This window comes from Trichophyton verrucosum (genome assembly GCF_000151505.1).
Source record: "Trichophyton verrucosum HKI 0517 chromosome Unknown contig00308_77.r1.exp, whole genome shotgun sequence".
Classification (NCBI taxonomy): domain Eukaryota; kingdom Fungi; phylum Ascomycota; class Eurotiomycetes; order Onygenales; family Arthrodermataceae; genus Trichophyton; species Trichophyton verrucosum.
Window position 1 is genome coordinate 24,430 of NW_003315441.1, and position 12,830 is coordinate 37,259.

At 47.5% G+C, this 12,830-nt stretch overlaps 4 protein-coding genes across 4 annotated transcripts; 1 reads left to right on the top strand and 3 right to left on the bottom strand.

Annotated features, from left to right (window-relative positions):
- Positions 1–1,362: 1,362 nt before the first annotated feature.
- TRV_03802 (uncharacterized protein) lies at positions 1,363–3,789 on the bottom strand (the record flags this gene model as incomplete). Its single annotated transcript, XM_003022015.1, has 1 exon — positions 1,363–3,789. One exon carries the CDS (start codon positions 3,787–3,789, stop codon positions 1,363–1,365), a length of 2,427 nt encoding a protein of 808 aa, XP_003022061.1.
- Positions 3,790–4,202: 413 nt separating this feature from the next.
- TRV_03803 (uncharacterized protein) lies at positions 4,203–5,815 on the bottom strand (the record flags this gene model as incomplete). Its single annotated transcript, XM_003022016.1, has 7 exons — positions 4,203–4,330; positions 4,427–4,829; positions 4,904–4,978; positions 5,083–5,379; positions 5,453–5,524; positions 5,587–5,618; positions 5,686–5,815. 7 exons carry the CDS (start codon positions 5,813–5,815, stop codon positions 4,203–4,205), a joined length of 1,137 nt encoding a protein of 378 aa, XP_003022062.1.
- Positions 5,816–7,235: 1,420 nt separating this feature from the next.
- On the bottom strand, positions 7,236–8,966 carry TRV_03804 (general stress response phosphoprotein phosphatase Psr1/2, putative; the record flags this gene model as incomplete). Its single annotated transcript, XM_003022017.1, has 4 exons — positions 7,236–7,448; positions 7,508–7,606; positions 7,665–7,814; positions 7,881–8,966. 4 exons carry the CDS (start codon positions 8,964–8,966, stop codon positions 7,236–7,238), a joined length of 1,548 nt encoding a protein of 515 aa, XP_003022063.1.
- Positions 8,967–11,261: 2,295 nt separating this feature from the next.
- On the top strand, positions 11,262–12,493 carry TRV_03805 (uncharacterized protein; the record flags this gene model as incomplete). The annotated part of the gene is made up of 4 exons (XM_003022018.1): positions 11,262–11,500; positions 11,555–11,823; positions 11,873–12,090; positions 12,149–12,493. 4 exons carry the CDS (start codon positions 11,262–11,264, stop codon positions 12,491–12,493), a joined length of 1,071 nt encoding a protein of 356 aa, XP_003022064.1.
- Between the last annotated feature and the right edge of the window lie 337 nt (positions 12,494–12,830).

Genomic DNA, 12,830 nt, shown 5'->3' on the forward strand with positions numbered 1-12,830 from the left:
TTGCCAGAAGGATGGCCCCAGAGAAACTTATCTACCTGTAAACGAGTATGTTAACCGAGAAACTGTATTTGATTAATGACATGATATTATATGAAATCAAACGTACCAGTTCAGGCCTGCTTTGGCGTGGTCGAGCCCAGTAGACGTACCCTTCTGGAAGTTGGTCAAGAATATATGTTTTGTCTAGAAAGTAAACAACAAAGCGCGTATTAGTACCCTTTTTATTGTAGGAATTTTTTCCATAAATGTGCACAAGGAAAAATTTTCACTTTATGCCATGCACATGAGCCATTTCACGGCAATTGCCGAGCACCAGGGTATAGAAACACTGCTCAAAGTTGATACTCTGGCTAGCTTGACGGAGAGGGAGCCGTATCAATATAGATACAGCTTTTTCCCCGGTATCCAATGGAAGGAAATCTAAGGAGGTACTGACCTTGCTGACACTCGCCTCTTTCTTTCATCCATTGCATCCCTAGCTTCTCAAGATAGACGGTAGCATCGGTTTCCACACAGTTAGAATGCTGGGGCCAGGCGCTAGGGTCACCATCAGAAAAGTTATTTATCGGGACGACTACCCGGCCCTTTTGATCGACTTCATATCCCTGTGGTCCCATGTTGATATACAGGCCGTCCTAGAGGGCGGTAGCTCTTCTTAACGCGACTTCGAAAGCTGCTGGATGTTGATCCAAGAGTGAAGTGAGCTGAGAGCTAATCTCAATGGCTTGGCACAGGTATGCAGCTTGTCAGGCTTCACTTCGAGTTCAGATGCGGTTCACTGGTTATTGTTAGCTATCTCACTTGCTAGGCTCGAGCCGGTGAAGTTCGAGGACGTATATAACAGACGAAGAGAGTGCTGCGAGGTTGTTTTATCTGGACAGTCAAAACAAAAAGCTGAGGACGAGAGCCGTGTGCTTTAAATAAAGTTATTCACGTGACCAACTCGGGCCCGGGGGCTCGCGGGTTTCCAACAAGAAGACAAAGAGACAAAGAGGTTGATTGGCTGGGCCGCCCCTTTCAGTCTTCACAGCTGAGACAGGTACCTAGGTCGAATAACTATAATTGGTCAGCTAACTTAATTACTTGGTCACTCAGCAGAAGTTGAAGTCGGTTACGTCTGACAAAATGCATATTTGAATGGGCCGTTAGTATATATATACACCTCCTGAGATAGATCAAGTTAGTTATCTACCGCATCGCCTTGTAAATCTTCAAGGGGCCACCAAACCCCACTGGTGTTGAAGTTTTGCAAAAAAATCTATAGGAACCAATGACAGGATCCCATGATCTCCCATGTCTATTTATATACAGATGGATAAATATTTTGTTAAGATGCGGGTCTTGTAGTAATTATGTGCACGATTAGGCTGCTGAAGCAAGGGCGACAGTCTCCTGTTCACCCTCCCACACCCTCTGCAGTTCATCTTCAATCTCTTGCCGGCGAGCCTTGAGAGAGTCAACATTATCCAGCTGTCGCCTAAGCTCTTGTAGTTCTTTCTCAACACCCATCTTCTCCTTTTCTGTTCCAATGCGATCAATCTCCCAACTCATTCCATCGGCTCCAAGACCCACAGTAAGGTTGAAAGTGTGGTACTTCTTTAGGGAAGCCCGGGTCGAGATCGTGATCAGGGTAATGCCTCGCTCCTTTGCACGTTCGTACAGTAAGCCCTCCACATCAGAAGACACTGCGGAAGTTGCCTCATCCAGGAATACGTAGCGCGGGTCATGGTAGAATAGCCGGGCTATGGCCATACGCTGCTTTTCTCCGCCACTCAAAACATCTTTCCATTCCTTGCGCCCGTTCCAACCACCTTCACGAGCTGGGAGGTAGCCCAAATGAACTGCCTCGAGGATCTCCATCAGGTGGTTATCAGTGCGCCCGCTCTCTCGCATGTCAAGTTCATTGTGAGGATAAATAACTTGGTCACGTAGTGTCCCAGTGCTCAGATAAGGTCGCTGTGGTAGGAACATGATGCCGTCTTGCCCGAAATTTCTTGGTCGGCTTACAAGTCCCCTGTACACAGGCCATAGTCCAGCAATGATCCGAGCAATGGCAGATTTGCCAGCCCCATTCGGCCCGGATATGAGCAGGTGTTCGCCTGAGTGAACAATAAAAGACAAGGATTCGATAAGTTCATCTCCGCCTTGCGGGAACAGGCCAGGTGCAACAATGGGAACATTCTCTAGGCGCACCCCATCGAACCCACTGTGAATTGTTCCTTGGACATCAGAGAGTGAGTAAAGTTCTATTTGGCTCCCACGGGGCTGGTGGTATGAGTTGGCATGAACACGATGAAGGGTCGATATCAATGTGTATACGCGCGAGGTATATCCAGCGAGCTCCGATAGATCCTTGATGCTATACATCATACGGCCACCCGCATCAGCCAAGGACAACATTAGTCGTTTATTTGTTATGAACTCCTTCATACGACCCCGTTCTCGGTTGATACCTGCTCCAGGTGTGGCCATCTCGAGAATTCCGCCAGCTCCACCCCATGCGGGAAGGAAAATTGGCAGTGATGTGATCAAATACCCAAAAGCTGACCACGAATACTTCAATAACATGTCTTCGAACATGTTATATCGTATCTTCAACTTATATATACCTTCCATCCATCGTTGAAGGTTGGCAAAGCTCTTCGAAAGGAATACCCGCTCGATATCGGCACCTCCATAGAACGCGATCTCTTCAGCATTCGCCAACAGCCTGGAATGTAAGCTACGGAAATCGCCTTCCTTCTTCCCTTCCACTGCCTTGAGTTTCCCAAACGGAGGGGAATGGCCCCGGAGAAGTGATGCAGTGCCAATATACCCACTTAGTATGCCAGTTAGAGCCAGTGGACCCAACGAACGATAAAGCTGGTAGTTGAAAACGATAAGGTCGACCAGTGGTTTTCCAAGTGAAGAATATAATGATGCAACAGCGCTGCAGAACAGGGTGAGATCTTGGGTAATGAACTGGTCAACCCCTTGGCCAATAGCCCCATCAAGATTGCCCAACTTGTAGTAATTCATGTTGTCGTTCAAATAAAGGTCGTGTACATAGCGAGTAAGTCGTGTTCGGAAAGCAATAGAAACCTTTGATTTCAGAAACTTGATCATAGCGTTTGTGTATGAAGCGAAGGTGCCGATGCTGCACCACTTGAGGATGCCCCAAATGAAAGCTCTTCCTTTTCCGGCCACCAAATCCCGTACAATCTCACCATCCAGCCGAGCCACTACCAAGGATAGGTATGTTCTTAGCATGAGAAAAACGCCATGGCTTAGAAGTAGACCTGTTTCCTTGCTGTTCCATCGGGGTATCATGATGCTCAATAAGCTAAGCAGTTGGTGCAAAAAGGCTAAATTCAAACCAGGCTTGGTGGATGGCGGTGGCGCCCCTCCATATCCGTCCCGTAGTCCAGCTGCTCTTGGTGGGTTTAAAAATAGTCGTCTGTGGGCATCAAATGTTGTTGATTTTGTAGGGTGGATGGTGACCTTGGAGGTACTGGAGGAGGTAAGGCTCGACTTGTAAGGAACATATATAATCCTTGAGCCATCTTTCCCTCGTAATCCGGAATTCTTGCGCAACAGCTGCCTCCCTTGTACCCTTTCCTTTGACCAGTCCTTCCACCAGCTATATCCTCCATAACCTGTTCCAATAATAGAGAGAAGTAAAGCGACGGTGGCAGCTAGCTTTACCGTTCTTGACGAATTTCGGACGCGGGAGAGAAGTAGTTGGGAATAATGCCGAAATAGTATGACCAGCGGGTCTTCCGGTCGCCGAAGAGTAGATTGAGCTGCCATACTGTCTTCACTTTAGGACCATAGGCCGTTTCATTCACTGGTTATCTTGATTTGAATCCCATGGTCCCGCAACTAATCCGGGTAGCCGCCACTGGGAAGCAAAACAGGAGGGGGAAAGCCTAGAGATCGTTCAGAAGGTATCAAATTCGTCACCTACAAACCACAGCAGCTACGCCGTATACTAGCAGTTGTACTGAGATGAGGTTGAGCAAGTTGAATTTAACCCCAGATTCCCCGTTGAAAGTTGGTCGAGATTGTAGCATGTGAACTTTCATCCACGTGACCATGTTTTGCCGAGGCTAATTTTTGCCAAGATATAACACTTTGTTACTAATATTAGCTCCTGTGATTGTATGCACTACGACATTCAATGATACTGGCTTTAAACAAAGGAGCTCGAGGAATTATGATCCTTATAGTCCATCTCCCTGCTCCCTAGAAAGATGATCGCCTTCGATCCTATAAGAAAAGAAGTACTCCGCACAAAAGAAATATTTTAAATATTGACTTATAAGTGTCCGGAGATTCGTCAAATTTGTAGCTATACTCTCACAAACGCTATAAGAGACAAATTGATCAGCGACAGTCATAACATACCCAAGGGACGAACAAATAACTGTTAATACGAGGCACTTACTAGCATCAATTTGCTTAATTTGAGGCAGAGCAAGCCGTACTTTATTCCGATACAGAGCAGGCGCCGCTTTCTGTAAGGGGTTCCCTTCAAAGTACACTGTATTTAACTCTTCTTTGTCTTTCAGCTCACGCTCAACTTCTTCAAAACTAGAGAGCTGGTTATTTGACGCCCAAAGCTCCTCTAGCTTGGTAAGATGCGACAGATTTTCCAGCCGCGACACTTTGTTGTTGGATATGTCTAAAACACGGAGATTTGCGTTGCTTTCAAGCCCAGATATCCCAGTAAGGAGATTATCAGATAGGTAGAGCTCCTCGAGGCTTGAAAGAGACTCTAGTCCGGAGAGTGTTTCAATTCGGTTAGAAGGTATCGAAAGTATTTTGAGATTGGTAAGAGACGAAATGTTCTGTTAAAACAAAAGGGACATAATCAGTTTTATGCGGGTGGAGAATTTTTGGGCTTGGAGTTGCTAGTTGATACCTTAATTTCGGATATTTTGTTCTTTCCGAGCCATAGCTCTTCAAGAGCTATCAATGTGTCAAGGTTGTCAATTTCCTGTCATTTACCAAAAGAAAATCTTGTCAGTTCTCAGTCAAACACAGTCCGTCATATTTTGAATCGGCCTGAATAGGTATTGGGTGGTAGTTTCTGGGCCATACTCTTATCTTGTTTGCACCAAGCTCCAGATTCCGCAATTCTTTGAGCTCTTCCAGCCCTTCGATTGTTTGAATTCGGTTTTGAATGAAGTATAGGTCCCTCAGGTGTACTAGTGTAGAGATATTCTTGATATGTTTAATGTCATTGAAACTAAGGTCGAGGCTTGTCAAGTTCACGACGTGATCCAGGCCTTTCACGTGTGAGATGTTGTTGTCATAAAGGTCAAGTTCTTTTAAGGTGGGGGCGAGGTTATCGGGGAGATATATGCGGGTTATTTGGTTCTGGCGAAGACATATTCTCTAGAAGATTGCAAGTCAGGGCCTGTTCATAATAGACACAGTATACTGTACGATGATAGAATAATAGTGATACCTCGATATTCATAAACCGTTCTAATTTCAAGCTCTTCATGGACGATACTCTGGAGTGAACCAAGTATATTTCCTAGAGTAACTTCAATTAACCTCCATGCGCCATAATGGTGTAGCCTTCCAAGGGGGACTTACGTCCGCATCGTCTTCTAGATCAACTAGCAAATCTATTATGGGAACGGCATAGTTAGCATGCCTTGTATCTCTATAGGACTATCATGACCCAGTCTATACCTTCATCGGCTTCAATTTCTTCAGGAGGCGGTCCTCCAGTATCCGCATGTGGGCTACTCAGTACCTCGGGGTTTGTGAGGACAGCGTGAGGTTTGGCTGGTTTGTTTGGATCCGTCTGTTGGTCGCTCATACTGTCATGGAGGGGAGATGGGCGTGGAGGTTCAGGAGCTTGCCACGAGGCGTAGTGTTTAGCAGGATCAAATAGTGTCGTAACAATAACCTCGTGCAAGGTACAGTCTACCTGGTATGGGTATAATGTTGATCTCGCATTCAAGTTTATATTATCGATAAATAAGCTAGTGTAACTCCTAGGCAGCCAGGAACCGCTGCTTGGGTGTCGGGTGCAGGTGCGTCATGGACACCACGTGACCATCCCCCGGCCAGGCGCCCTGGCAGCACGAACCTAGCCGGTAAAATACTACGGATCAAATGGGTATGCTACGTGCATCAAAATGCCACAGGTTGGTTAAATTCGATCTATTAAAACATAGACTAGAAAAATACATCAAGTACCTTAAGTTGGAAAAACAACGTTGCTAGAACGTATGCAACATGAAGGGGAAAAAAAATCTCAGATATGAAAATGCATGCTGGGTGAGAAGTAGATAAATAAGAAGATAAATAAGAGGGAGAAAACAAGAACATCTTGTTCTAAGAAAGACGAAGAAGGATGCATATATAGAGCAAACTAGGTGCCCGGCTAAAAAGGAGGGATGTTAGAATGTGCGAAATTGAATGGAGTTGGTCCTTGGGACTTTGAGAAGGGTAAACGGATAGAATATCAGAGTCGAAGAATAAATAGGTCAATAGAATTGAAGAAATATGAAAGGGTAATAACGAATAAGTAAGGCTCAGAGCTAAAGCTGATGCGTAAATGAATATGTTGTGCCAATGGATGTATAACTGTGGGTTTAAATAACTCGATAGCTGGAATATCAAAAAGCAATGAGGACAGATATGATGAGAGAAATAGAGGAGTCAAGGAAAAAGGTTGTGCAGTATGGCGACTGTTCGCAGATTCGGGGTTTGTGGTGGAGGTACAGGACGAAATGTAGGGCAGATATGGGGTAGGGCAGGAGGGTAAAACCTGGAAGTCAAGGTCATGAAGACTTTAGGAGTTGATAGAGAATGTAGATGGAGAAGGAGATGTAGTGAATTGGGTAGAAGGTGAAGTACGTGCAGGAAATTAGATAGCGCAATTTGGGGGGGGGGGGGGGGTTAGAGAGGTGCGAAGACAGCCAGGGGAATTGTTTTCAAACAAACGGAAGAAAGATAAGGCGATTGGGGGAATGGAGTTAAACATACGGAAAGGAGAAGTCAAGGAAACTAAGGAAAGGGTGCTTAATGGGTAATCACAAATAAAACAAGGAAAAACTAATAAAAACAACCAGGGTATTAAAGCGAACGTGGCTCATTTAAGAGAGCATCTTTTTTTAGGTGCACAGGCAGGTTCCGGAATTTTTGGGAGTTAATTAACAGGGGTTAGATAAAGGTAAGAAAGACGTCAAAGTAGCATAGACTGGATGCTAGTTATTTCGAGAATGCCGGTGCTATAAGGCAACGTCCAGCACCAAGCTCACATCTCGCACATGGCTGTGAGCTAGGTCTTCTAGTACTGGAATGAGGTCGAGGAGCTCGTTGTCATGGGCGTCTGAGAACCAGCTGCTGATTGGGATTGCATGCTTTGGGTGAAATATGTAGGAAGTCGGGGAGTTATCGATAATAATCGTTTCTTTAAGGTCACGGCCAACTTGCGATAGGTCCTGGTAATAATTTAGCAAAGGATATCTAGCAATGTATATCCGACGAATTCTTGGCATACCTTGACATAGTTTCCTTGGTGGTTGTAGCAGCTATCTCTAAAGAGGCGATGATGGACAACTTTATGGATATCTAGTTTATCTAGTAATGGATCTCCATACTGTAAAGGGGTTAGCCACAGGCGCATAATATAAATCTTTTCAGAAGGGACGACAAACCTTTGATACAGATGCAGTGAAAACAACAACCTCGTAGAGTTCACCAACACGTTTCATGAACTGGTCTACTCCAGGACGTTTGATCACATATATATTGTGATATTGTCCCTCTATCTCGACGGGTATAGTGAAATCAGCTCGATCAAGAACCTGAGCACAAAATTGTTAGCGATACGTTTATCTAGAAAGGAAAGAAAAATGGGATGTATATCATACCTTGAAGCTGCTATGAACAAGTGTTTCGTCGAGATCCAAGACTAGGCATTTCCTGCCAGAGAAATGGTCTTGAATGGGGGGCAATAGCCATTTTTGCTTTTCACTTTGAACAGATGGTACAGGAGGAACCGGTTTATCAGAAGCTGCTTGGGGATATGCGAGGTCCAAGGGAGGTGGAGGTGGAAGAGGGGTTTGATGGACAATTTGGTGGTTCGCTTCGGCGGCTGGCTCATCGGCGCTGGCGATAGGGTACTGGTCATGCATGTCGGTTTCGTCGCTCCGGTTCTGTTGCTCAGGAATGGTAGCTGGTGTCTCTGTGGGCTTCTCGGTTTGGCCGGTGGCTAGAGAGTTCGATGCGCCAGATTCCTCTGACAAAACATGTACTGGGTCAAGTTTGGAACTCTCCGGGAGGACTGGCTCGTTTTGGTGGTGAGTGTTACTGTCACGGCCAGAAAGAGTGGATTCTTCCTCGTCTTCTTGCTTTGTTGTAACAGCAGCTTTCTCATCTACAGCAGCACCGACACTATTCTCAGCTATGGGGGCACTTTGGTCATCGAATATTTTGATTGCTGGCTTTTCGGTAGTGGCATCAGCGTCATCCTTCCTGTCGGCACTACCCGAATCAGCAACGCCAGCATCCGCTTTCTCGGATATTGGTTGGGTGGTCCGGAGTGAATGAGGTTTGACAGTCTGCTTTGGTGGGAGTGAAGCCATGTCTTCACCATCATCGTCCTTTGGCGCACGGCAGCAGCTTAGAAACGACCATAGTGATCCCCTTTGCTTCCTATCAGACTTTGGATCATGTTCGGCCCGTGAACCTCCATTTTTAGAACCGATATGAGGACCAGCTTGATCTAGAGGCTGTGCGTGTCGTGACCTTGTGCTACTAGCCTTGCTGTGGCTCCCCGTCAGGTTTGTTTGCGAAGTGGATAGCGAGGCTCCAGTGCCTTCCCGGTTGGTGTCTTCCGACTGCGAGTGTTCTTTATTCTTCTTTGACGAGGACCGAGACGGTATGCGGAGAAAAGACCGCTTTTTCTTTGGGTGTTCCGTTGTCTCTGGAGCGGAAGGGGATGCATTATGAGGCATGTCGGAAGGTCCTGTGTGACTTGCAGGAGCTACGCTCGAGTCTAGTTTCAACGAGGTTAATCTCTTGATATTCACCCGGTTATAGAGCAACATGATCGTCAACATACCTGGGACTCCAGAAGGGGCGGACATTGGTACCGTGCGATATAATTATTTCAGCGACGACGCCGGAGCGTGGAGAGGCTTGGGCTAGCTCGGGGAACGAGGTGGCCGTGTGGGATGGAGCCCTCTCCGTCAATTAAGCACCTTGTCACCGACAAGAGCGAGTCGTAGGGCCGACCGATAGTTCCCAACGGCTTCTAACCGTCAATTTCAAACCAAGGAACCGTTGAAGTTGGGTTAACGTTTTTGTGTTAGAAGGATTCACGATATCACAAGCACACCCCCCAAAAAAAGCTATCGTCGCAGTCACTTTTGAAGGTATTAAACAGGGAAAGGCCGAATACTTCGAGTCCAGCAGCCTATTGCGAGAGTGTCTCTCGTTATCCCCCGCCTGCTCTTGATCTTGAGGCGGCAGAAGTTGAGTCGGAGGTCGAGAACTCCTCTCCCCCTTTGGAGCGTGCTTCAAGAGAGTACCGCCTGCTCGGTCCAGACGAGCGAAACCGGCGGTTATAAGAAGTCGCAAAGCGGCACTGAGGCAGATGGCTGGCACCGGCAGCAGCTTGGACAGTGTCTGGGGGCAGCAGAGGGTCGAAGACGTTCGTCGGCAGCGGTGGTCGAGAGATCGGGCGTCGGTGCAGGTCGGGTCTCTCTCTTGGAGCAAGCAGCAGAGGCAGGAGGAGGAAGAGGAAAGCGAGAGGTCGAAGTTGGGAGCGCCAGAAGTTCTGGGTAGGCTTACGTAAGGCTGCCTCTCTCTCTCTCTTTTTGACTGGGTTGGTCGAGAAAAGGTGAAAAGGGAAGCGGTAACCTTGGTATTGGGGCCGTAACAGGACGCTGCCCAGCGGGTGGTCAAAGGGGGGCGACTTGGGGGCGAAGGGGGGCCGGCAGAGCGGTATTGATACGGGCTCGATACGGCCGGTAAGAAATACTTTATTTTCACTTCGTCCTCGTTCGCTAGCTAGCTAAACCATCACTTCTTCGCGGTGCTGGCTCTCACTCTGGCTACTACGGAGTATATGTACGGAGTACTAGTGCAGCTGTCCGTCTCGAGGCGACAGGCTTGAGAACTCGACTTGGCTCGGCCTCCTTGTCAGGCAGAGGCAAGGTGGTATAAATAGGGTGAGTGATGGCCCCCTCTGGAGGCCGCCTTATTGGGCAATGACCTGCCCTCATCACAGTCCAGGCGGCCAGGGTGTCTGCTCAGTGGCCAATCTGCGGCGCTGACTGGCGGGAGCCAGGGGCGACAGCACGCTAGCGGCTGGTCTGCAGCGGACTAGGAGGCCGCTCAAGTGCTCCCGGTCACAGCCTGGCCCATCAAAGGGGTACGGAGTACCAGCTGTGTAGCCATTCTCGTCGCCCAGCGTCAGTCAGGAATCATACACAACCGAGTGCAGCGTACAGACGACATGGTACCATGTACGGCGGAGCGTCGGTTCCAGTTATTGGGCTGGGATTCTCATCACATTATTGCTGATCTTCAGGTTACATAACTAACACTTCTGGTGGATGACAAGGGAGGACGATGGTCAGTAGCTACATATATGGGGACCGATGCCGGGCCTGGAGCTTCTCTTGATTTTACGCATGACATGACGGGGGGGCGTCTCTTCATGGTTGCCGCGTGATTTTCGACACATCCTCGACATGACACCCATTCCAGCTGCCGGAAAGGTTATTGATATGGAAAGGTCATTGCTCTGACCGACCAGGGGGGGGTCGATATGTTCTACCCCGGCCAAGCTTCGACGGAACCTTCTGCGGGTGCTCGACTTCGATGGAGCAAAATATTTACGTTACATACTCCGTAACCAAGAAGCGATTGCCGAACAACCGCAGGCGTTCTCCACAGTTTGGGGGGTCAGCTCCCTCCCAGCTCCTTGACTGGTCTTCGGGGCTCTGGCATGCGCATCATCTTGTTTGCACGTGGGAGATTGAGCTTGTAGCTACGGAGTACTCCGTACTTTCCCTTCCATTATTCTAGTTGTCGTCTTTTTGGGTGCATATCTCTCGATCTGGATCATCGTGTTTCGCCCCCGATCTAGCCAAGACCTTTTGCGGCTCGAGCCAGACACGAAAAGCAATGGGGCAGGGGGTTCGACATAAGTATCTTGTTTGCGCTGATCGTAAAAGACAGAGATTATTTACGAGATATGAGCAAGACAAGCTTTCCTGACAGTATCCCGCGAGGATCTCAAAATGCAGTCACAAGGTACACTCTTCTCTCTAGCCGTCCGTTCTTGCAAGAATTGGGCATGTTTAAACCTCCGGGGCCCGAAATTTTCAAACTCCAGGCTAGCTGCATCAGGCCAAACCCGCACAATATCGACAGCCCCGATAAACTCTGGAGAATATATCGGCGAGTCTGGCCGGAATTACAAGATTGAACGGACTCTCCAGGAGGAGACATTCCCTCCACGCCGGGTTTGCCTTGCTAAGTGAGCCCCCCAATCTACTCCGTATGACCATCTAGTTGCTCACCACTCTTTTAGTGCTGCCAGTGACAAGTTCATCCTAAAGTACATCCATCCAGTTAACTTCAGTAACCTTCGGGAACTAAACTGTAAACTACTTGGTACTGGCCATGTCCGTCTCCCACAAGACATACTCCCAGAGAAATCAATGTTCGTTTTTGAGTATTTCACTGGCCATCTCTTACGACTTGCTCAGAATGATCTGCCTCTACAAGTCACCAAAAGGATTCTTAAAGATGCCCTGCGTGGGCTAGCGGAGCTCCATAACAGGGATATTGTCCATACGGGTATGTATTGTCTTTTGCAGACGAGAGAGCCAATACTTATATTAGGCAGATATCAAGGCAGATAACATATTCATCGACTGGAAAGGCGATGGCAAAGATATCAACGTGGAGCGAGTTCAGCTGGGAGACCTTGAAGATGCTGCTTACATTCCTCCCGGGTCAGCGATGATTGGAAAGCAAGCAGGAAACGAGATGTGGAGGAGTCCCGAAGCCCATGCATCAGGGCCTGTGAATAAACCATCTGACATCTTCTCTTTTGCTCTTGTCGTAAGTCTTAATACTAAAAATCCCAGGACTTCAAAGGCCTAGTTGCTCATCTTAATAGTGCATTTATGCAGTACACAAACGGGTCATCTTTGCGGTTGGGGAGGAGGAGTTGGAGGAAAGGATAAACCCGTTGTCTATTATAATAGAACGGCAAATTTCATACTTTGCAAATGAAGATGGCATAGATGGGCTTGTCAAATACCTAGGAGACAGTCCTTGGGTCCACATTTTCCAAGTCATCCGAGATGGCTTCAACAGCGACAACCCACGGAGGCCGTTTGCTCTTTGGAAGGATGTTGATGGGGAGTTTAAGAGCCTTATTTGTGCCATGACCAATTTAGATCCAGAGAAGAGAATCACTGTCGATGAAGCGCTGGCACACAAGTGGTTTGAAGGAGTTTAAGACGCACACGTGGAAGCAAAGTCTCAAGGAACAAGTCCCGAATACGCTCTAATATACGGAAAATATACTATCAGTTTTGACAAACAAGGTCAAGTAGCAGAAGTAATTGGCTATAGAGCCTACTTAGTTTGAAATAGCACCGCCACCGCTTCGCGATAATATTAGGCTTATACTTACTGGACTACGTCTAGATCTAGTCTCGTAATCAGCATACTATTTGTATCTGGTTGATGATGTATACTTACGGGACAGGCCTAGCATCGCGAGGTTTGATATAATAGGCCAGCAGGGGGAGTACTTCCCGTCTTGCAGGAAGGCAGCCTAAATTCTCACCATT